The sequence below is a fragment of the Aulonocara stuartgranti genome (assembly GCF_965226115.1).
Source record: "Aulonocara stuartgranti genome assembly, chromosome: 19".
NCBI lineage: Eukaryota > Metazoa > Chordata > Actinopteri > Cichliformes > Cichlidae > Aulonocara > Aulonocara stuartgranti.
Window position 1 is genome coordinate 8,664,663 of NC_138955.1, and position 24,836 is coordinate 8,689,498.

A 24,836-nucleotide genomic window follows, 5' to 3' on the forward strand; every position below is an offset into this window, starting at 1 on the left:
ATTGATGTTTATTTTTAACTAAATCTTATTTATGGTAACTGATAGGTTTGTAGCTTGAACCTATCCGCTGGAACGTTGAGGACAATATAATTACACTGCAAAGCAAGACACCAGTAGGCAAAGTTCTTCATGTTTCTCGTGCACGGGAGAGACCGGACAAAGCGCCGTTCCTTCGCCTGACCCCAGTTGCTCTCGTCCGTTCTCCCGTACCACTGTTCTTTTATTGAGGTTACATGAATATGCATCGGTTCATTAACATATGACGTCTACATACACACAAAGAGTACCTTGCCTGTGTGTGTGTGTGTGTGTGTGTGAGATCCAGATGTGACCCTGTGAAGACTCCCCAAAGCTGGTGTTAGGAGTCTAGCGGTCCATCTGAACAAAAGGCTCTTATACTTAAACAGATATACGTGTGCTTGCTATACCATAAATCAATAAGAAAAGATACGACCTCTCCTAGGAGGTGTGATCTACGCTGGAACACTCTGTAGAGGGAGTGAACGCACTCCCCCTTCATGCTACACAGAGCTGTTACAGACCTCCTAGGATGAGACATTCTTTCAATCTACAAATGATTATACACCTCTAAGCATATATGGTTAAATATTTCTAAGCATAAATGACAATCAACAATACAAATCTAACAGTAACAGTGATCTACCAATTTAATATTTGTGATGTATTTAATTTTCACTGAATTACTTTTTGTTGAATTCACATTTATTATGACAATATGTTTTCTACACTTTGCTGTTACTGTTTTTGGCTCAATATTGACTTAAAAATAATCTCTTTTCCTATTGCAGCCGTCTGCTTGGTTCTTTTATTGAAAGAAGGCTGTTGTTGTGCCGTGCTACAGAAATAGCACAAGCTGCTCGATTCAGTGTTTATGAATGGGCTTAAATCTTTGAAGACTAGTATAAATGTTTGGTGCAGTCACATCAAAGCCACATTAGATAGATCAGACACAGAAGTGTAATTCACATTTCAAACCGTTATTAGATTATTCTGTTATTATATGTTACCTTATATATGTAATCAAAGTAGTTGAATTAGAATACTGCTGTAGATCACATTATACCCTTTAATATAGAGTGTGTGAGCTGTATGTAGTTTAGTTCTCATTATACTTTTGAGTTAACAGAACATATTCACATATTAGTTCATTAGATAAATGTGCATCACTCTGTATCCTTGATCTGCTGGGAATGTGTTACACTGTTTTCTTGACATGCTTAATTGTTGAATCATGAAGAGAAGGTTGTAAGCAGGAGACTCTGTGTCTAAAGACAGGGGAGATAGATAGACCACATTCCACACCCCCACCTTACAGAAAGCAGAGAAACAACTGCCGAGGTCATAACTTAGGCGCTGTAACAGAGAAAAAATGTGATGTTTTGGCTTTTACGACTAGCTGGGGGCCACTAGAGACTATAAAAAGCTGAGCAACCGGTCACCATTTTGAGACATGTGCCTGACCCTCTGGTAGCATCTCTCCCGTCCGGACGTTGTAATGCTCTTACTGTTGAAGTGTATGGAAATAAATGATTGTTGATTGAGCATTTATACACCGAGTATTGTCCCTCCTTCAGCCCAAAGATTCAAAGAATTGGGAGAATTCAACAACTTGGTGCCGTGTGACCCGGATCTTTGGTGTGCTGAGGAGGTGCAGATTTGACCTTTGGTGAGATCGTGGGGCGAGGTGAACAGAGGACCGGTCCAAAAATAAAAAGGTAAGCACAGCCTGTTGTATTATAAATACCAAATGTGCATATTGGGCTTTCCAAATTAATCTGTTCACTGAGTTACATGTATTTTCACAGTAAATTTGTCGGTGTCTGGTTTTTGGCGCAAGATACTAACAACATAAGTTGAGGCTGAATTCCAGTGTGTTAAATAAACTGCTTCTACCGAGATACTAATAACATACTACGTTGGACTAGTTGCAGCCACTTTACCTTCCACATTTAATTTTGTCTAATACTGGCTTCTGTAGCAATAATACATTAGAATTTATTCTGAAGACGCGGCCATTAGTCCAGTACATTGAAGTCGAGGTTTGTTTATTTTGTTTATGGTGTCAGTGACGTCCTGGCTTTTGCCGGCTATGAAATAGAAGTTGATTTAAGGAAAAGCAGATGCTGGCTTCACGGTGCAGTTGGACGCTGGCAATGCGAGAGCGAAACACGTCCGTAGGTTTGGTTTATGATACGGCCGTGTTCCGGTGGTGCGGCCGTGAAGTGCAGTAGTGGTTGGTGCTAGTTTTAGTACATTGGATAGAGGTTTTGACGGTGGTTTGTGGCGTCAGTCGAGTTTTAAGGGCTGCGGTCATAATACAAAGTAAAAATTAAGTACATAGCAACACCTGGTTTATGATGTCAGGTATAACTTCGGGGATGCAAGCATCACTTTTATGATGCGACTTTGCCCCGTGGTGGCGGTCATAAGCGCAGAGAAAGGGGTATTTTGGTCTATGGTGCAGTGTGCTTTAAGAAGATCTAATAGTTGAGCTCAGAGGTTTCTGTGTAAAATTCCCGCTGAGGAAAAGTGTGTGTGTGAAGCTGCGAGGCGCGCTCTGGGTGCTGTTTTGTGGGTAAAGCGCGCACTGAGTGAGAGTGTGAGTGAGGCGCGCTCTGAGTGTGTTTTTTGTGTGAAGTGTGAAGCGTGAACACAGTGACAGTGACGGTTGATGTGTTTGATTAGGAGGACATTAGAGCAAATACACATTTTAGGATCAAAGGTTGATGCCTAGTGTACCTGTGGAACTTTGCCCTAGGAGTGGCGACCCTCCTGTCCGTGGACGCGTGGCCAGGACCGGCGTCGTCCGGGTGCCGAGGTGGTGACTTGGGGAGGTGAGGGCCCCCGCATAGCTACGGAAATAACACTGGAACGGCCGTGTAATCACGGGTTCACATTTATTCCGGACTAGAACAAGACACATTTTGCGAACAAACGTTGAGTCTAGATTAGTAAAGAAATATAAAAAGGTTAAATTCCTCGTTTCAGTGGTTGAAATTGTTGTGTGCCTGTCCCCTGACGAGTGTGAAATTAAAATAAAGAGGGAATTTGGAGCCACATAGAGATAGACGGGCATAATTGGGTGTATTACTCTGTGGTGTAATAAAAATAAAAAGGAGAGATAGTAAGAGGTGTGCAGTGGAGAATTATGGAGGAGTAGAGAGAGGAATGTGTTGGGAGACTGGCGTACAGTTTACGCTGTCAAGGTAGGCGGGTTGCCTGCTTATCGGTTTAAAAGTGATGAAAATGAAATTAAAATAAATCTCTTAGTGTGTTAATACAGGAAGCTGCGGACCTGGACCAACTGCCCCCACAAGCACAGCGGTCGAAGCAAAATTATAGGTAATGGGAACCACACCCAGCACGAATCAGCAGCTGTGAAAAAGACAGCAGCGAGGAGAGAATTAGAGGAGAAATTAAGAGAAGTTTTAACACATAAAATTGGGGCCAACGGACTTGTGGAGGTTGGGAAGGCGTCCGGAGCATCACAACAAAAAGGTGAAACAAAAACACACAAGCAGAGAAATCTGAGAGAAAGGCTCCTTTTAAGGTAACGCCTAGTTTGAGAAAAGATAAAATTAACCTGCTTTTATACAAATGCACATACACGCAATGAAGAAACAGCTTACACTCATGAACACGTGAAGATTTTCCAGCAAGGTTAAAGAAAAATTAACATACTTAAATGATGAAGTCTATACATTACTGACAAAGAAACCCTCTGGGTTGCAGGACAACAATTTAACTTAAAAAAAAAAAAAAAAAGGAACACTGGTCTAACCAACCAGGCAAGACGCAACAAATTTAGTGGTAAAAAGAGTCAAATTGTGACATGTTTTCTGTTGATTGATTAATAAAAGTGATTACTGAATGAAAGAAAGTTCCTTTTTTGGGCTTTTAAACATGATCTTAAGAATTTTAACATGTACTTGTGTTGTCCTGTCAACTTGGTGGGTTAGGAGTTGATTATATCGGGAGACAAAAAAAAAAAAAAAAAAAAGGGGGAGAGAAGGCTGACACAGGGCCTGGCCCCGTTGTCTCCCCTCTGAATAACACAGCCAACACAACATCATTTTCCTGTTCATTTGTTTTTGTTTTTTGTTTGTTTTTGTTTTGTTTTGTTTTTTGTTTTTTCTATACATATTTAATTACAGGCTGCTTTGCCGGCCCTGAAAGCCGAGGCTGACTGGACTCCTGCTCTCCCCCATACGTGACACTGACCAAATGCTGCAACAGCTGGACCCACAACAACGACCTGAGAATGTCAACAGACCTGCAGGAATGTGATCTCATGCAGCCGAGACGGAGAGCACTAAACCTAAGGCCCGTTTCACTACACGGGGGAAAATTCCCAGACTGCGTCAGCTGACAGAGCTGTGACGAGACGCCCGCCAAGCCCGAATGAAAAGTAAGGCCGAGCGAAAGAATGCTGACCTTGATAACTTTGCATTCACACTGTGCAGGACAGTGATGGACCAACACGGATGATCGGGTGGCGAAAAAGGGCGTGACCGAGACAAGAGGAGTAACTGAGGACAGAAGGCACCTCAGAATGGACAAAAACACAGAAGAAGATGCAGGTTTCACCTGCGGTGAACATCGACACTGGAGAAAGGACTGCCCCAATTGGGGTCAGAACCAGGACGGACTGAATTTTGAGCAGCAGCAGCAGCAATGGTCGCAAACAAACTGAAAAGGAGGGGGGCAGGACCCCAGGGCATGCTTCAGGCCGTGGTTTACCCAGAACACCAGAACAGGAAAGTGATGAACACAAACACCCACACAAACACACACATCTACATGCACTGACTCAGAATGAAGAGAAACAAACACAAACACACACACACACACACACACACACGTCTCCAAACACACAGATTCAGAATGAAGTGAAATACACACATGAACACGTGCACTCGTTGAGTGAGTGAGAAATGACACACACACACACACATACACATTGGAATGCTGATTCACTGAGAAGTGATCCACATACACACACACACACACACGCTGATGCAATGAAGAATGCTTTGCTTATGCTGATATGCAAAATGCTGCACACAAACATCCCAATGCATAATTTTTATGAGGAGCCATTGATTACTTAGAATGTGTTATATGTCACCTAGAAGGCATTTATGTAGATTTTAGGAATAAGCTCTAAAACGGTTTGGTTATGAAAACAATGTCTGTGCGTGATGTCTGTTTATGGCTCAAGGCCTTGACTGAATTCTTTGCTGTGCTTCACACAGCCCTGATGAGGAACAGTGGCACAGAGTGAAATTGATGAATTAATAGTGTAAGTTTTAGGTCGGAGTACGGCATTTTCTGTGATTGAGTTTTAATTCAAGGAGGAACAAAAGGTGTTACGGCACCTGAGGTTCTCATTCCCACACAATATTGTCCCGGCAGGAAGCAAAATGTTCCTGTGAATTTCTGGTTGATTGTTTGGTTTTGTTTAGCGCTAGCTTGATTTTATCAGTGAGCTTTGGCTTGTGTTCCTTCTCGTAAGCGAGAGAGGGATAGTTTTATGCTTGGACATGTCTGCAACGGGCCCTAGTTTGTGTTATTTTAGTAGTATTTTGTTGGTTATGTCTGTTTTCGTTTTTGTTACAGTGCACTGAGATAAGAAAATCTGAGAGGTGTGATCCACCGGTGGTGATATGTTGATATTTTGTGAGTTTATGATTTAACAATCAGCTCTTTAAACCAGGCCTGAAAGATTGAAATTTAAAGCGCTATGAAATATTCTTACAAAAACAGTTGCAAAGTGTGCTTCTCCATGATTGTAATTGGCTTGGGAGAAATTCACTTATAGGGAACACTGAGAAGTTCTGAGTCTAAAAGGATTGCACCGAGTCAATCCGGCCCAAAAAAACAACAAGGAATTGTTTTCCTTTAAAATGATGACGTCATCTTGCTGGTGATGGATGCTCGAATAGGTTGCGCGTGAGACTCCATTATCAGCAACATCTGGTATGAATGTGTATGGAGGTATGCATGTGAATGGACTGTGATGGACTGACGACTAAAAGCTTTGACTGACTTGATACTGAGACAATGACTGCACCCACTTTAGGATTAGTAAATGCCAATAAACAATTCACCCAGCCGACAAGAGAAGGGTGGATGCTTCGCTTTGTTTTGTTTTGTTTTTTCAGGAGCAGGAGGATAAGAGAGACTGGAGGAGGAGACTCTAGCTTCACATAAGTATGAACTGCAGACTTAACACTGTGGTTGCTGATTTTGAGTTACCGATGTTTGCATTAAGAAAACTGTGCTATATTAGCTGTGTTTTGAGTAAGGTATCATGTTATATTATTGGGAATGCCAAATGCTACAGTGGAGAAGACTTTTGATACCACTCATGACTGGAATATGTTATTATTAACCATAGCAGGCCACTGTAAAAAGTCAATTAAATTTTATAGAGGAAAATCGCCAAAATTTGACAATACCTATGAATGACTGGCCACATTCAGAATAGAGATATGCAATAATAAACATTGGTCCACGTGATTTAGGTTCTCACTTGAAATAGTAAGTTATTAAATGTAGAATATAATCGACAGGGACATTTGATAGGATGTGGTACTGAAAAAGAACAAGAGCAAAGTAAATAAAGAAAATATTGTGTTTAGTTTGGATAAATTCAAATTAAAATGTACCATTACACTCAGAGGATCAATATGGAATAAAACATATGCAAAATTTGTAGGAAGTACATGACTGATAACTGTTCTGTCCTGAGCGTTTGTTTCTAGAGCACCCACTTGACCACACCAACAGTTTCTCGCCACCGAGGAGGGGTACTTGCAAAAAGAATAAAATAAAAATCTGAGTTTAACAAAACATTTTAAATGTAAATATCACGCTTACCTTTCTTTTTCCATGAAATGTGCTTGTGGGCACGCCAGCCATTTTGAAAAGGTGGGCAAAACAATTGGCAAGGCCACACCCCCACACATGTGATATAATTTTAAAGGTACTGTTGCCCTCTCTAAGAAACATCAGGAATTAGAGGAGTGGCAAGTAGAGTATGCGAGCTACAAGCAAAAACTAAAATGTGTACTACAGTGTGCAAAAATGAAATACTGGGTCATCAGGGGGTCATGAGGGACATTTATAAAACTAAAAGTCCCACTAACCTTAAAGTGCACTTGAAAAGCTCACACAAGAAGGTTAACCTAGCTTACCTAGAAGCCCTCCTTGAAGAGCTCACCCACTCAACCCGCATCCCCAGAAAACAGCTAACCCCAGATAAGGCAGCGTGATGTATCCCGAGACAACAGGACTGGGACATCTAAATAAAGGTGTGAAACAATCGCCTTCAAAAGGTTATCAATTCACTTCAACCAAAATTAGGACCACTCGGTGCGGCAAGAGTTAATAGTTATTAGTCTCAACACCCAAGGATAACCAGAAGAGCATGACTGATATGATGGAACTGGGATTTTGTTACACTTAATTTTTGCAAAACACAAATAAAACTAAATTGAAACTAAGGATTTTCAGAAAATAAGAACTAAACTAAACTAGCAAAGAATTGGTAAAAACTGATTAAAACTGATGAAAATTGCAGAACTATTACAACCCTGGTCCAGACTGAGATGGTGTTGGACATCTTCAGGGCAGAAAAGGGTTGGTGTGACCAAGGTGTGGTTTGGCTTGTTGTATGTACATTTCAAAATGTTACACCTCTGGATGGACCAGTTACCAGGGCATGGAAGGATGACAGACTTTATTACATGAGGAGAAGGGACATTTTCGGGATCGAAGATCCTCAGGGATGACAAGGCTGGAGCAACGGTACTCGAGAGAAGAATTTCTGATACTTTCTGAGATATGATGTCACCAACCTTCTCTTTTAATTGTCTAGCTCCAATGAATTGACACATGGGAGTGTGTCAAAAAGGGGGAAGTTGAGTCCGAACATCAAACAATGGTTTTATGAACATCTTATGACGTTATTTCTGTGTTTAATAATTTAGCTATGGTAAAACTTAAGCTTATAATGTGTTAGACTTAGAAAGGGTTCACTAATTTTTGATTTCTTTTACACACACATAGATTATGATTAGAATAGGTCCTGAACATAATATTTTAAACCAAATTTGAATCATTAGAAGAACAATGGATAACAATATTAGATTATCAAGGCTAGGGAGAGAGGTGTTTTGGTTTTCTGTCTCTTGCAGAGAAAGGAACAGACACCAGACGGGGACCCGGAGATGTGAGGACCCTTCACAGCAGGGACAGATGTAGGGACTGCCGAGACAGCAACTGGGGTTAAGTGTCATGACGTTTGGGCTCCTGGAGAAGATGGATCCCACAAACACAGCAATAACCATGAAGGGGTTGGCGAAAACCAGGAACACCAGACCAACGAGGTTCAAGAGGCTTTTGGCAAAAAGGGGGACACGCCGGTGACCCCAAAATACACAGATCTTTGTTTGAAATCGGGGCAGAATAATCCCCAGAACTGTGCAATGACTAAAGGGTGGTCTAACCCCGGAGGTCGAAGAAAGAAGCTGAGAATCACCCAACTGGAAGACACTGGTAGCTGCAGCAATAAAAATAAAGGTTAAAAGCTCCTTAGACAGAGGTTCTAGTCTAAGTACATTTGAAAGGTATAAGGGGACATTAAAATGGGAGTGGAAAACTGGAGCACCAAAATAAAGCTGTGGGAGAATTGGGGAGTGATGGGAGAGTCATCTGTAACTGCTGTTATGGTTGTAAATCTAACTTTGCTTGCATCTGAACTGCGTGAACACAGAGGTCATCCCACATATGGTCCACCCGTTAAAGGGGGACAGAGGGCCTCAGGATCAAGAAAACCTGGACCTTGCGACCCTGGAGTGCATGTTGTAAGTGATCTCTTTCAGAGATCAAAAGGGGGAATTATTAGATTATTCTGTTATTATATGTTACCTTATATATGTAATCAAAGTAGTTGAATTAGAATACTGCTGTAGATCACATTATACCCTTTAATATAGAGTGTGTGAGCTGTATGTAGTTTAGTTCTCATTATACTTTTGAGTTAACAGAACATATTCACATATTAGTTCATTAGATAAATGTGCATCACTCTGTATCCTTGATCTGCTGGGAATGTGTTACACTGTTTTCTTGACATGCTTAATTGTTGAATCATGAAGAGAAGGTTGTAAGCAGGAGACTCTGTGTCTAAAGACAGGGGAGATAGATAGACCACATTCCACACCCCCACCTTACAGAAAGCAGAGAAACAACTGCCGAGGTCATAACTTAGGCGCTGTAACAGAGAAAAAATGTGATGTTTTGGCTTTTACGACTAGCTGGGGGCCACTAGAGACTATAAAAAGCTGAGCAACCCGTCACCATTTTGAGACATGTGCCTGACCCTCTGGTAGCATCTCTCCCGTCCGGACGTTGTAATGCTCTGACTGTTGAATTGTATGGAAATAAATGATTGTTGATTGAGCATTTATACACCGAGTATTGTCCCTCCTTCAGCCCAAAGATTCAAAGAATTGGGAGAATTCAACACCGTCTACGGGTGAAATAACCGTTGGCGATGCCCAATGCCCGGGACCTGACAAACTTTCTAAGCTTCCGGGCGAGCAATTGAAGCAACAACCAATGAGAGAGCAGGATACCGCTGACTGACACATGACCCGACAACCAGAGCCTGGAACTTCCACAAGGGATCAGCCATCAGCTTCAGAGTGATATTCAATAACACTCCGGTGGTTTCACCGCGAACAAATGGGTTTCAGGTGTGACGCCTTGTGGGCACAAAAAATGTCCAGTTAGTGCTTCTCAAACGTTCACTGCTGTGTGTCACATGTGAGTAACTTCGGACAACCTCCTGACCCAATTTTCCTGAAATAGTCCAGAGGTCATGTATGAAAACAGCGTCAGTGAGGTGGTTGTTACATTTCTTCACACTAGCTGCACTCGGCAGCGTTAGGAAGGTTTAGTCTGCTTTTATGGTGAGAACATAAGAGAAATGCTCCTTTGGGCCTATTCTGTCAGAGTACTGTACCGTGGGTGTACTGTGCTTTAAACAAATAACTTGTTTTCTAGTGAAATACTAAGTACATCCCACATTTCTCTGTTTTCCTGCAAGCAAAGGTTGTTACGCTCGTGTTAAAACATGCAATACATTCAGCATCCTATCCACTAAACTGCAGCACCTTCAGAAGCCAACAGTATCTCCCACACAAATTATTTTTAGACATAAAAACGAAAGAATATTTAAAAGAAAAATCAGGGAGTAATCCGATCCCTGCTGCACGTTTCTGCTTGAGCTTCACATCGATGTTGGACAGAGAAAAAGCTGCAGCCATTGGAGAAGATTTCCACATCAGTGACGAGATGCCAGCTGAGTTTTAAAGTAACACCAGAGGCAAAAAATTGAATAAAATAAAGTAAAATCCTACCTTAAAAGTGGGAGACAAGTAGTTCTTGAGGAACCAGAACTTGACGGGAGTTTTGGTGTGCTTTAGAACTGACAGCATCATGATTCTGAGAGAGAAGGAGGACAGTAAAAAGACTGGTGGCAACAGAACTGGGAAGAAAAAGACTCTAAAATCAAAAGTATAAGGAAGAAGCAGGGATGTTCGCTTTCAAGGATTTTTGGCTGACACAACAATCCCCTTTCTTTGCCTGGTCACATCTCTGACACCCACCTGAGGAACCTCTCGTACAGATGCCCCGAGGCCACAGAGAAGATGTTGATCGTATCTTCCTTGTCCTGCTTAGGCTCTTCAGTCTTGCCTCCACCCGTGAAACCTCTGAAAGACAAAATGAAAAGCGATTATTTGACAGTTTTGAACATCTGAAAATGAAAAATGAGATCACTGTTTTGAGCTGCACCTGGTCAGAGAATTCCAGAAACCAGTGTCGTTCTCCTCCGTCCCATCACTCAGCAGCTCCTCGCTGAACTTGTCTGGCTTCTTTTGGACCTGATCAACACACAATCATAACTCAGTCAGTCACAACATACTGTGGGAGGAGAAAAGAAGAAAATCAATTATTCTGTTTAAAATATGAATCAAATATCATATGACGTGGTTTTGATTCAGGACTGAAACTTACACAAAACATTAGTGGTTGAGTTTTTACTCTGACTTAAATTTTGTATTGGCTTTAAGATCACACGAGATCGCATGTTCACATGTTGCCATGAGTTCAAGAGTGCAATTCTCGATATATTAAGTCAAAGTGCTTCAGGTGATTGCTTTCTTACACAGCTTTGCTCTTTGGGCACATTATCAAAGCTAATGCTAAGCTAATGCTAAGCTAATGCTGCGGCGATGTTGCCTTCAAAAACACGAGTAATCCACAGAGTCTCAGGACCCTCAGATTCTGGGAGCAGAGCTACAGACATGGGGTGGATACTGGGCCAGATGTCATATTTATGAAAGACTTTCACAGTAGTTTAGTCACAAAAGCTTTTCATCTTTTTATCTTAAATTTTGGAAATAGAATTGTAGACAACAGACAAGTATAGTCTCTTGTTTGTGCTGTTGTTGGTAGGGCTGCTCGATTATGGCAAAAATGATAATCACGATTATTTTCACTGAAATTGAGATCACGATTATTTGACGATATTTATTTAACCCTTTAAGACCTACTATAGAACCAAGTCCACCAGAGCTTATATTATTTTTATTTATTTATTTTTACATGCTGTAGTGCCATTTGTGGGAGCATTTCAAGTTGCTATACATCAATACAACTGTTATAGCCCATATTTTAATAATATGTATGCATTAAGTGCATAGTAATTACATAAAATTCAAAAAAGTGCAATAAACTACAAAAAAAATTGAAAATCGCTTTTGTTTTGTTTACATATATTTCTACTTGGAGAAGTTTAAGAGGTTTATCCCTCAAAACTTTAAATACAATAAAGTTGCAAAAAATAGTTTCCCACCACAGGAAATTTATTTTGAGTGTCTTCATAGTTTTATTTTGGAGATACAGCAATTTTTATATACTGCAGGAAAAACAAAAAACAATCCTATGATGCAAATTTGCAAAGAAAACAGCATGTGCATCATTTCACTGTGGGAAGTGTTACGAACAGCTGATAGGAACGGCAAAGCGTGTTTCTGGAATATTATGTTTTTGTTCATGCAAGCGCTTTTTATGCAATTTTTGCAAAGCTATATGTGGAACGAAACCGTGACCGAGGACAAGCTGATGGCATCAGATGTAAGTACAACTCCTCCGGTTTCATATGCAAAACAAATTATTGTGCTAGCTTACATGGTTCAGGTTCTACAGGGATTTAAAAATAGTTACGCAAAACGGAGCGTGCTGCTCTGACCGGCTTTAAAGGGTTAACAATGACTTTAAAAAAATAATATAAAATAGTGTGCAACACCACTGAAGTTTTTTTTTTTTAAACTCTTTTCAACCAACGGCAGTCACTCTCCAAATAACTTCTGCTTAGCTTTCCGAGCTTCCCTCGGGTCCTCTTAATCAGCGGTCTCCACCCTTTTTTGTGCCACGGACCGGTTTATGCCCGACAATATTTTCACGGACCGGCCTTTAAGGTGTCGCGGATAAATGAGGGAGGGGCTAATAATCGGCTCAGTCATTTTTAATGATCGTTGAAAGCCCAGATCGTAATCGTGATTAAAATTCGATTAATTGAGCAGCCCTAGTTGTTGGTTCACCAATTAGCCACAGAGAAGAGCTAACAACAAAGAGCTGAAGTGATAAACAATGAAGTTTCCAGGATAGTCACTGTCTGTACTTTTCATGCAGCATCTTCCCTCTCGGTCACGGCAGGTTTAGCGCCTGCTTCTGCCAGAAGTTACTTCCTGTTAAAGGGTTTTTTTTCCTTCCCACTGTCACCAAGCGCTTGCTCATAGGGAGTCGTCTAATATTGTTGAGTCTTTAGATTACAATATGAAGTGCCTGTCGCTCCCTTCCCCTCCCAGCACACTTGTCAACCAATTAGCATTCAACCTACACAAAGCATCAACCACACCTATTGTTGAAAACCTCTCTCCTGCAAAAACCTCCACTCATAGACACAACAGCAGGTCAACAACCTGAGAGTAAAAGCTGACAGTGTTGTTGGATTTTACCTATATTTTTGCATAGGAGATGAGACTGTATTTACCACACAGGGGTCAAGGGGCATAAGCAAGACCTGGAGTGAAGACATTGTTCACTCTGGCAGCCAATATTACAAAAACTGGCATGCGTTGCTTGTGGCTAACCTTTAGAGTAAGCACAGTGAGGGAATAAAGGTCGACTGTGAGGCAGCTGCTCCTTCTTTGAGGAAGGGCCAAACAAGCTGTTTGGTGGGCATTATGGAAATGTGTTACACAGTGATGTAGATGAATGGTGGAAGACAATTTTGAAGCATACTTTTGCAACTTCTCAGAATTTTTGAGAAGACGAACACGAACAAAACACTATAAATCCCACTAAAGCCCAAAACTTATAATATGGGCTTTTTAATGTGAAAAACAAAGAGGTGAGAGAAGCTTAATGTGTATGTGCTTTTGTCTGTAGTTGAAAAATGCACTGGCACGTGGGCACATCTGTCATATGCAAATACCGCTTCAAAGTCTGATTTTACTTTAGTCATCTTTGCACAAATTACATATTTATTCAGCTCAAAACGGCTCAGTTCAGACTGCAGTTTCTGCTTCTCGTTAAAATTTATGAGAAACCTGAGAAATTGAGCAGTCTGGATATTCTGCTCACCAACTTTCCATCCTGGATTTATCCAGCTAACAGTGCTGAAGGGCAGATTCCTGCCATTGCTTCTGTGCTTTTGTGCCAGAAAGACGTCACTGCATTGCAAGTGAACCGACCTTGACTTTAATGATTCTGCTCTTGAAATTGTTCAGCACGACTACAATGTCGTCCGAGTCCGCTGGAGAGTCTGTGCCGTCATGGCTGCAACAGAAGAAAGAAATGATAATGAAAACATTAGAAGAGAGATTTTCAGATTAATTTATAAAACCAGGAGCAAAGAGGAGTGGCTGACATTTCATTTATATGTGACAGAATATAGCCAATTCTGCACATTATTACCTGTAAATCTTGTAGATTTCATCAGAGCGCCCTTTCCTTAGCTTCAGGATCCAGGCGCCTGGGTTGGCTTTGAGCTGAAAGTAACCCTGCAGAGCAGAACAAAGGAGATTTACAATTTCAGGCTGAGAGAATATTAATGTCTAGGAAAGTAAAAAATATGTTATTTATCAAGTAGAAAAGCATTAAAGTATAACAAATCAAAGCTGTGTTATAGAGAGGGCCGTGCTTTGAAGCGATTACCAGGTTTGCCATGACGATAGTGTCCACGATGACGGGCTCAGACTCGGTTCCCAGGGTGAACTGAAGGCCACGTGGAGGCTGACCCGAACTGACGTCAAAACAATGGCCCTCCAACAAAAGGTGCTCCAGCTCATACTCTGCTGCTACAATATTCTCCACCTGCAAACACGGAAGCACAGCCAAGGAAAGTTTACTTCATGCAGCCCGATATCAGCGCCCAGGGGCTCCACAGACACACATTAATAATGGTTCCCAAATTAGCTGAAGGTCTCAATGAGGACTGGACTCCAAAATGTTCAATATATAAGCTACTTATATTATCTATATGTTGTCCAGCCAGGTGAGTTACTGAAACAGCAAAATTAAATAATTAAAAACAAACAAACAAGCAACCCTGCCTAAAAACAGATGTACTGCTGTACCTCCTGCAGGTAAATGTTGTCCAGATCATATCGAGTGTGCACAGACTCAACCATCCAGCTCTCGGGAGTGTTGAGGTTTAGAGTGAAGAGTGGAGACTGGGGCATGTCCAGGAACTTTGCTATAGGCCCAGGAGAGAAACTACCATCAGCCTGAAACGCCACCTCTGGCTCTAGGACGTAACGATAAAAACTGGAAGACAAACACACAAGCAGAAAGCAGGTGAACTTTTATATGGTGGAGGAGTCTTTATACCACGTCCTGCCTGCTTTAACAGAACAATCCTGACTTATAGTAAGTGCCATATGCACATGAAGCAACATCAAAAGACTCAGGAACGGTAACAACTTGTTAGCAGATGTCCATATTATTATAAACCTGCATAATAATATGATATTTGATGATTCTGTACTTTAACTAAAGGATAAATGAAAAGTGATGTGGGAGAGGAAATAGAAAGACCATGAAGGTGTTACCAGGATGTACAATTTCAGCATGGAGTACAGAAACTGCTTGTTTTCTCACCTCTTCAGGGGCATTTCTGACAGCTTTGACTGGCAGTTCATGAAGACACGCAGGTTGACGTTTACCAGCTGCTTTATAACCTGCAGGAGGCGCGGAGAGAAAGGTGTTACACAGAACAAAAGCAGAACACGTTGGAAATAAATCAACTGGACATACAAGCATGATGGATCACAAATTCAAAGGAGTTATCACAGATAACCTACCAGAAGAAGAGGAGCAAGTTTCTGAGCTTCTCTGGTTACTGGATCTACCACGGCAACAACATCAAAATATACATCTCCCTCTTTGGGACGAATCTTCACAGCACTGCCAGCAAACAGCAAATCAACGAGAAAATCAAGCAAACAAAACCTATTTAAGATCCTCCTGCTTTCTCCAGAAAGAAAAGCAAACAAAAAAACTTTAACCGACCTCTTCAAGGTCTCCCTTCTGAAATAAACCATCAAATCACCCTTGTGAAGTACTCACTTTTTAAACCTCTCAACTCAATAAAGAAATCTTGCTCATCTGATTTATACACAGCTGTACCTGTAGCGGTCATCTGCAAAGCCATACTCCACACGGGCTTCTCCTTTAGGCTGAGACGAGAGCAAAGCGTCCACCTTCATCACAAGGTCGCTGGCCCTGAGAAAAATGAAGTGTTAGCGCGACAAGAAAAGTTCATCTGTAAACTTCTTCTTAGAGGAGCCTGAAAATACCTGTCCTCCTCGATTCCAAAATTCTGAACTTTGCTTTTGATGCGCTCTCCAGAAGTCTTTAAGATGATGCTCTCCAAAAGCAGGAAGTCGTCCTGGTTAAACACCTCCGCCTCCTCCAGCGGACCTATGATCTGTCAAGAAGCAAACAAAAATACTGACTGAATAACTACAGCAAATGTGGGTAGATGGACATTTTTGAAATCAATATAAGCTATATTTGAACCTATACAACATCTAGGACAGGTTTAAAATTTCTGACTCACTCTTCCGTTGCTGATAACTGCTCTTTGTCCTTTCTTCAGTTTGAGCACATCTCGACAGTAAGCAGCGTGGGAAAGCAGGAAGTTGAACTTGGAAGCCTCATACGCACTTTTAAACAGTGACAAATCCATACCCTGAAGAAAAAAACATAGATATTTTTGTAGGCAGCTGACAAAAGGACAAATTAGGAGTAAAAAAACTAGGATGGCTTAGTGCCTTTGCACTAAGCCACTAAGCCATGATCCTGTTTAGATTCTGTGTGTAACCCTCTCACCCCGACAGCGAACTCGCCGACGTCGACACCCTTCTGCAGGGCCGCAGCGGTCTCTTCTTTAGCCATCTTTGTGATGAAGTTCTTGGCATTATTGGCAGTTTGTGTCTGCATGGCGGACCAGATTGCTCTGGTGACGCGGGTCGTCTCAGCAGACACGTCAGCTGACGGGTTGTTGATCATCCCCAGTCGGACGTTGTTGCTGGTTTTCTGTTGTACAAGAGGGGAGAGATGGTAAGCTTCTGCAGGCTTTAATGTTCTGACCGTCTATAAGCTAAACTCCACATGAGTATCACTGTAAAGGAAACTATGATACACAGAGTGGACAGTCTCAGTTTTAAAACTGGTTCACCTCTTTTTAACAAGCATGTGCATTTATTTGGTTAATGTCACAGACCACGTTTCATTGCTTTGCATCCGTGTTTTTCTTTGTGCGAAGGAACACAATTACTTTTTAGCATTCTGCCTTTTTGCTTTTCTCTCCTTCAAGTTCTACAACAATAAAGTCATCACTCTTGTGTCTGCACGCAATGATGCTATAGCGAGCTGCACATTAGCCTAGCTGTGTATAAAAGTCTGCAGCAGCCACAGGCTGCAGAATAAAAACATCAAGTAGTAGCTTTATGTGGTGGTTAGGTCACATATCCTTTGTGAAAAAGCAACTTTTGGAAGGTATCAGAATTTGTTTTATACAGTTTACTTGACATCAAAAATTGTATAACAATTATTTTAAACACAGCTCATTTCATACCATGTGTTTGATGGCGTCATAAAGGAGCTGGCGTCCTGAGGGTTTGTCAAAATCTCCCACTACCCAGAAAGTCACAGGACGAATGTAGGCATCATCTGACAACCACAGAAGAAGAAAGACACGAGGTAAGAATAAACAACCACAGTTGTGCTACAGATCAACTTCAGTGGTATTAATGGTGTTGGCAAACAAAGATAATACACTCACTGGCCACTTTGTTAGGTACGCCTGTTCACGGTTCATTAAGTTCAAATTTATTTATAGCCCAATATCACATATAGAAGTTCAAACAGCTTCACATAAAAACATCAAGGATCAAGGTCACTTATATCTAAAAAAAACAAAAACAAGCAAGCAACTCATCAGAAATACACACACACACACACACACACACACACACACACACACACACACACACACACACACACACACACACACACACACACACACACACACACACACGCGCGCGTTATTTACCATACAGACCATAGGAATAGAGAAGAAAGGTCATTTAAGTGACTTTAGCCATGGGATAGTTGGTAGTGTCAGACATACTGGTATGAGAGTTTCAGAATCTGCTGATCTACTGGGATTTAGAGAATGTAGTCAGAAAAAGAAAATACTCAATAAGCTGCAAATTTCTAGGTGAAAATGCCTTGTTGATGCCAGACGTTGTTGGAGAATAGCCAGATAGGGTAACAGTAACTCAAAAAACCAAGTATGCACTATGCAGAACAGATTCTCTGAATGCACAACATGTTGAACCTTGAAGCATATGTGCTACAGCAGTGGAACACCACACCGAGTGCCACTCCTGTCAGCTAAGAACAGAAGCTACGCCCAATGAATCAGGATGTTGCACAGCTCAAATCATCTCAAACTGGTTTCTTGAACATCACATGACCGCTCTACTCAAATGAGCTCAATCCAATAGATCACCTGTTTGATGCCATCGTGTTGATATGGACCAAAAACCTCTGAGACTTACTTCCAGCACGTACAAACAATTAAGACAGCTCTGAAGGAACCAGCACTATCAAGCTGTACCTAATAAAGTGACCACTGAGTGTTAAAGTGCTGCTCTCTGCTCCAAATTTTGCTTCCTTATCACACCGTTCAAACTTTTCATGCAGTTTCTTTGAAATCATACTGGGTGAACTATCATGCTCTCCCACTGGAACAAACAACGTTATAGTGAGCAGTTACATAAACAAATTTTGGTACTCATGCTTGGAGACTGGTGTACAATTATCACATGCATAATTATTAGTCATTTGTGTCCTTTGAGAACTGAACACAGATGGAGGAGTGGTGGTGGATTCACAAACACGGTGCCAACAATGTCGTTAACAGAAAACTGAAAAAAAGAGCAAGTGAGTAGGAGGGGGAATAATGTGGAGAAAAAGGGTGATTACCATGCCTGTTGGTGGTGGTCATCCCTGATGCAGGGAATTTAAAAACACATGAATAAGAGGCGGAAGTGGAGGAGGAGGAGGAGGGGACAGAAGGAGAATACACCAGGAGAGAGTTTAGCTTTGAAATTTTTTATCTTCACAAGTAACAACAAGAAAAAAAAATCCACAGGCATGCTTTTCTACTCAGTGATCAGATGCCAGAGTGCTCTTACCTTTCTTTGTCATATAGTTCATGCTGTTGGCCACAGCTGTGTTCTTCTCTACTGTGTCTAGCGTTGAGAAGCGAGCGTAGTCATCTATGAAGTAGTTATCTGCAAAACGAGATGAAAAAAAAGGAGTAAAGTATCGATTCTGGAGCAAATGTTTTTATAATATACAAACTTTTGATTACATCATATCTGTACTGCAAAAAACGCCAACAAAATAATAATCATCAAATAAATAGAAATAAATAGTAGCAGTAATGGTTGAAGAATATTTGGAAAACTAACTGTGCTTCTACATGAAGCTTTGAGTCATCCATGTCACAGACAGCACATTAGTTTCTGAGGATGATCTAAAAAAAATTGAAATTTAAGAAACCCTCATACTTACTGGTATCAGACAGATCCAGGTAGGTTCTGCTGGTGGACAACACTCTGGGGTTGATTCGAGGAACAACACTGGGCTGGTTCATGATGAAGTCGACGACATCGTGGTCTGTAGCCAGCTCGCCCTGCGAGTGACATGAGAGGAAACGTGCGAGGTTAAAGTAAAAAGTCAGAGTCGTCGCTTTAGCTGCAGAGCTGACAGTCATGCAGGAGGTCCTTCTCTGCAAGATTTCCCTGCTCACAGTTTAAAAAGCACTTCTTAAATGTTAATGGCCTTTTCACTGCAGTTACGGGTGCTTGTTTAGAAAGTTTTCTCTGAATAAGTTTGAGTTAAACATTAAAAAAAAGAAAAGAGAAAAGGTAGGTAGGATGACTAATGCTATGCTGACCAGTAAGACTTCTATAGCCACCAAATTAAATGCTGATTGCTGTGTTTAAATTCCTTAGAAATCCTTTGAAAGAATCAATTCAAAGATTTGGCTCCTCTGTGTGATGGGCTGACATTAAAAGAGGAAAAATGACAGATGGCATGCTCACAAAGATCCTGCTGAAAAGAGAATTTGTTTTATGACCTCAAAGACAGACAGTGTACTTTAGCAAGTTTACTTTATGGTGGCTTAACTTCTGCCTTTAATTTTACACTAAGATTTTGTAGCAGGTCCAGGAAAGAAAAACCTAATTAAAAGAAAAAGGACTGACAAATAAATATATCTTATGAAGTACTTTTTAGAAAAAACAACAACACATTTTTATTGTTAAAAATGAGAATAGATTTGAAGTTTGCTTGTGAAATTAAGGCAAAATGCAGTTTTCTGCATATTGTTCAAAATAATACAAATATAAAATATCAAAAGATGAAACTGAGATATATTATTGGTTGTTTTGAATTAAAGTCCAGCAACAGATTTTTTTTTTTTTAGAAACTGTGACTGATGCTCTAAAACCTGTATTTTAGAATAACCCTTAATAAAATAATGATATGGCAGATAATGAGCTTTTATTGTAAATGTGATTGTAACTGACCAGGTAGACGGCCCTTTGGTAGAATGAGGTGGTCTCCAGGATTTTCTGCATGGTGACAGTTTCCAGTTCATCCGGGTCCAGCTGTTCACGCTGGTAAGGTATCCCGTTGTACATGACCACAGGCAGTGGGCCTACTCCTGTTTGCTCATAGTATGCCCGTCCTTCCTGAAAGGGAAGAAAGAAAGAAATGTTATCTGGTTAACCCTTAATTATTCGGCTCTGCAGTCAGTTTTAGGTGACCACTTTAAAAAGGCTGTTCTATTTCTCTTTTAGAACAAAATCACACTTAATATTCTTGCATCTAAAAACCTCTTAAATACATGATACTATTGTACAGTTGCTGCAATTCCACCACATCCCAAATGTGCTCTACTGGATTGAGATCTGATGACTGAAGGTCATCTGAGTACAGTGAACTCATTCTCATGTTCAAGAAACCACTTTAAGATGATTTTATCCTACTGGAAGCAGCCATCAGACGACAGATACTCCACGTCAGATTCCTTTTCTTAGCTGACATGAGTGTGACGCAGTGTGGTCTTCTGTGGTTGCTGCTTCAAAGTTTAACATGATGTGCATTCAGAAATGCTCTTCTGTATACCTTGGTTGTAGCCAGTGGTTATTTGAATTACTGTTGGCTTCCTATCAGCATGAAGCAGTGTGGCCATTCTCCTCTGACTACAACAAGGGTTTTTTCTCCTGATGCTCACTGATTTTTTTTCTCTCCTCTTTTTTCAGACCATTTTCTATAAACTCCGGAGATGATTGCGTGGGGAAAATCGGAATAAATCTGCAGTTTCTGAAATACTCAGAGCAGTCCCTCTGCCACCAAAAAACATCCCTTAGTCAGAGTGACTTAAAATAATCTTTCTTCCCATTTCTGACGCTCAGTTGAGTTGGTGCCGTGTGATTGTCTGCTCAGATATTTGTGTTTGTGAGCAGTTTAATGTGTGTACCTAATAAAATGACCACTATTCATCCACTGATGAATTATCAAACTACTCTTGAGTTGCTCAGTTATCCTTTTATTCTGGTGCTACATACAGCTCTTTTGACTGTAATTGTACACTTAGATTTGCTGTGTTAATAAAAATGTAATTTTAGATTAATAATATGAACAGAAAAAACATCCTGCTCGACTCACCTTCCTGTTGCTGTCATAGCTGGAGTCGGCTCCGAGGACACTGCTGACTTCGACGTAGGGAAACTTCTTCTCCAGCACTTTAACTACATCCCCGACACTCAGCCGACCACCAACTGGCACACGGTTAAACATCTATAAGAGGGAGAAGAGAAGAGAACGGGATGAACAAGTGGGCAAGGCAATTTCATTTGTATAGCACACTTTCAGCACAAGGCAATTCAAGGTGCTTTACATGATTAAAATAAAACAAAAAATAAAGCATAAATCACTATAAAAGTAAAAAACAAGAAAACATTTACAAGAAAGCATTTACAATAAAACAATAATCAAGACAATAATTTATATTAAAAATTAAAACAAACATATAGAGAGCCATAATAGGATCAGTTACTCATAAGCAAGTCTAAATAAGTAAGTTTTAATTTTAGACTTAAAAGAGTTCAGTGTCTCTGCTGCTTTGCATTCTCCCGATAGAGTATTCCAGATGTGAGGAGCATAGAAACTAAAAGCTGCTTCTCCATGTTTAGTTCTGGTTCTAGAGATGGTCAATAAACGAGAGCTGGAGGACCTAACTGATCTGGATGGTTTGTACCATGATAGCAGATCCCTAATGTACTCTTGTGCTAACCCATTCAAGGACTTATAAACTAATAAAAGCACTTTAAAAAGTCTATTCTCTGAGCTACAGGGAGCCAGTGTAATGACTTTAGAACTGGAGTAATGTGCTCCATTTTCTTGGTTCTAGTGAGAACACGAGCAGCAGCGTTCTGAATCAGCTGCAGTTGTCAGATTGATTTTTTGGGTAAACCTGTGAAGATACTGTTACAGTAATCAAGGTGGCTAGAGATAAATGCATGGATGAGTTTTTCTAGGTCTCCTTGTGTCATCAGTCCTTTAATCCTAGAAATGTTCCTCAGGTGATAGAAGGCTGACTTTGTTATAACTTTTATGTGGCCCTGGAGGTTCAGGTCTGAGTCCATTGTTACACCTAAATTTCTGGCCTGGTCGGTAGTTTCTAGTTGGACCAGTTTGAGCTGATTACTGATATTTAATCAATCTTTTTTGGGTCCAAAGATAAGTCAGTTTTGTTATTGTTCAGTTGAAGGAAATTATGAGACATCTAGTTGTTAATTCGCTCAATGCATTTATTAAGAGTTTGGATAGGTTCAACATCACCTGGTGACATTGAGATATAAAGTTGAGTATCGTCTGCATAATTGTGGTAGTTAATATTATTGGTGGTTATAATCTGGCTTAACGGGAGCATGTAAATGCTAAATAAGAGGGGCCCGAGGATGGAACCCTGGGGGACCCCGCATGTGATTTCTATATTTTGTGATGAAAATTGGCTAATTGACACATTTCAAGTTTCTATTCTTAAGGTAGGACTTGAACTAGTCGAGTGCTGTACCAGAGAGTCCGGCCCAGCTCTCTAGACGTTCCAGTAATATATCATGATCAACGGTGTCAAACGCCGCACTAAGGTCCAGTAGTACCAATACTGTGGATTTCCCACGGTCAGTATTTATACGGATGTCATTAAACACTTTGACAAGGGCTGTCTCGGTGCTGTGGTGCCTACGAAAACCAGACTGATAAATATCAAAGCGGGTGTTCATTGTGAGAAAGCTGTTTAACGATAAATGGAAGATTAGAGATTGGTCTGTAGTTTTGCATTAATGTGCTGTCTAGGTTCTTTTTCTTTAATATTGGTTTGATAACTGCTGTTTTTAAGGCTTTTGGGGAAGACACCTGATAGGAGGGATGCGTTAACTATTTGGATCAGGCAAAGAGTAACAGAGACACAGATTAGATAAAGTCTTACAAAGGTCTTTTTCACTTCCTAGTTTCTGTGAACAATGGACTCACCGACATGACGGCTTCAAATGCATTCTGACTGTCCACCTCTTCAGTGATGTAGTTGTAGGCTCGGACGAGTGCCACACCGGCATCTTGCATACCATCTATGTCGTCTTCATCAGACACCACAAACACCAGCCCGATCCTAAACACAAACATGGAGCAAGTAAGCTTCCAAAAACAGTTAAAATGCAGAGCGTGTGCTGCCTGCTTCATCAGTATTCAAACAAACTGACCATCCCAAGATGCCACATGCAGCGCGGTATCAAAGGTCTTCCAAACATCCCTGACAAAACTCTTAAATTAAAAATGGATTTTTAACTACACATTTCTACTGACTACCAATGCTCTGCAGCACCTCTTTTATTTTATTTATTTATTTTAGTTTTCTGGTTACTGTACAGCAATAAAAAAGTGATATGTTGTGCATTCAAATTCATAAAAGCTGATAATTAATTCCCAAGAAAATGTCCAAAAAATGTATACATCTTGATGACAGAAACACCAACCTGAGGGGTATATTATTAGCATAAAACATCTCTGCGACGCTCAGCAGTTCTACAGTGTTCTCCTGGGTCGGATCCAGAATGATCACCTGCAACAGATGCGTGTTAGCATTCATCAGAAAAGCTTCAGACCTATTTGGATTCACAGGGGTCTGATTAATAAACTGCGCTCTTACCAGATTGTGAAAGTTCTTGCGGATCTGCCTGATGACTCCAGGGAAAGTTGGTCTGAGCAGCTCCTGCACGTTGGAGGGCCATGAGCTGTACCTGTAGTCGGTCTCCAAGTTGTTAATCCACTAAAAAGGAGAATGCAGTGAAGAGGAAATGGTTTAAATTAAGTTTAAAAACAAGAATGAGCAGACAAGAGCCAACAAGAAATTACTTTTTACTGCTAGCGGAAGGAAAGCACAACGATAATTTTGGAGGGCTTGAAATGCCTCCAAATTTTTTCAAATAGAAACTTGATTGCACAACAAAAATCTTCCAAACACAACACATTTCTTTCCAAGCTTATTTTGGTTAAGTCCCTCATTTGCTGCAGCATTCAACAGTTAGTTATTAGGGACGTGTGTGAACACGGACACTCTTACACTGATGGCCGGGCTGCGGATGTCGACGGCGTAGTCAGAGTCGGAGGGCTGGACGTTGAGCTTCAGGATGTCGTGAATAAAAGGTGTCTCGATTAGCAGGGAGCGCAGACCCTCCATCACCCGGGCCTCGCTGCGCAGCACTTCAAACACACTGCAGGTAGCAAAGGACAGAGGCGAGTTAAGTGGTGCAGTGTGTGTGTATTGTAATCAAGAATTTGAGCGTAGCATCTAGACTGCCTTATTATCTGAAAGAGATGTATAAGTAGAGCTCATTATTTTCAGTTTTGATCTGGCTTATTTAAATCATTAAACAGCAGGTAAGATGTGAATGTGAAATCAGATTTTAAAAACATGACAAAGAAAAAGCAACAATCTCCGTTATTATACAGTCTCACTCTCAACTTATTTTATCGATTGGTCGAGCACAACCTATTAATACCTAATACAAGAACTAATTTTTGAATAT

General features: G+C 40.7%; 1 protein-coding gene and 1 long non-coding RNA gene across 5 annotated transcripts in view; one reads left to right on the forward strand and one right to left on the reverse strand.

The window, feature by feature from the left end:
• uggt1 (UDP-glucose glycoprotein glucosyltransferase 1) overlaps positions 1 to 24,836 on the reverse strand; it is a 42,839-nt gene that overhangs the window by 5,512 nt on the left and 12,491 nt on the right. For 3 of the 4 annotated variants that reach the window (XM_082516880.1, XM_082516882.1, XM_082516883.1), the window contains 23 exons: positions 24,371 to 24,521; positions 23,957 to 24,076; positions 23,784 to 23,869; positions 23,284 to 23,419; positions 21,415 to 21,546; positions 20,271 to 20,435; positions 19,252 to 19,372; positions 18,870 to 18,968; positions 18,658 to 18,681; positions 17,243 to 17,337; positions 16,495 to 16,701; positions 16,223 to 16,354; positions 15,960 to 16,090; positions 15,790 to 15,885; positions 15,465 to 15,567; positions 15,262 to 15,341; positions 14,739 to 14,928; positions 14,317 to 14,475; positions 14,077 to 14,162; positions 13,854 to 13,938; positions 10,888 to 10,976; positions 10,701 to 10,805; positions 10,452 to 10,536 (listed from right to left, as the gene is read on the reverse strand). In XM_082516880.1, coding sequence (XP_082373006.1) covers positions 10,452 to 10,536; positions 10,701 to 10,805; positions 10,888 to 10,976; positions 13,854 to 13,938; positions 14,077 to 14,162; positions 14,317 to 14,475; positions 14,739 to 14,928; positions 15,262 to 15,341; positions 15,465 to 15,567; positions 15,790 to 15,885; positions 15,960 to 16,090; positions 16,223 to 16,354; positions 16,495 to 16,701; positions 17,243 to 17,337; positions 18,658 to 18,681; positions 18,870 to 18,968; positions 19,252 to 19,372; positions 20,271 to 20,435; positions 21,415 to 21,546; positions 23,284 to 23,419; positions 23,784 to 23,869; positions 23,957 to 24,076; positions 24,371 to 24,521 — 2,677 coding nt within the window. The remainder of the gene's footprint in view (positions 1 to 10,451; positions 10,537 to 10,700; positions 10,806 to 10,887; positions 10,977 to 13,853; positions 13,939 to 14,076; positions 14,163 to 14,316; positions 14,476 to 14,738; positions 14,929 to 15,261; positions 15,342 to 15,464; positions 15,568 to 15,789; positions 15,886 to 15,959; positions 16,091 to 16,222; positions 16,355 to 16,494; positions 16,702 to 17,242; positions 17,338 to 18,657; positions 18,682 to 18,869; positions 18,969 to 19,251; positions 19,373 to 20,270; positions 20,436 to 21,414; positions 21,547 to 23,283; positions 23,420 to 23,783; positions 23,870 to 23,956; positions 24,077 to 24,370; positions 24,522 to 24,836) is intronic. The other variant, XM_082516881.1, reaches the window with a different exon arrangement.
• On the forward strand, positions 7,238 to 9,496 carry LOC309695900. The gene is made up of 2 exons (XR_014273258.1): positions 7,238 to 7,969; positions 8,223 to 9,496. It is a non-coding gene; the product is annotated as an uncharacterized lncRNA (long non-coding RNA).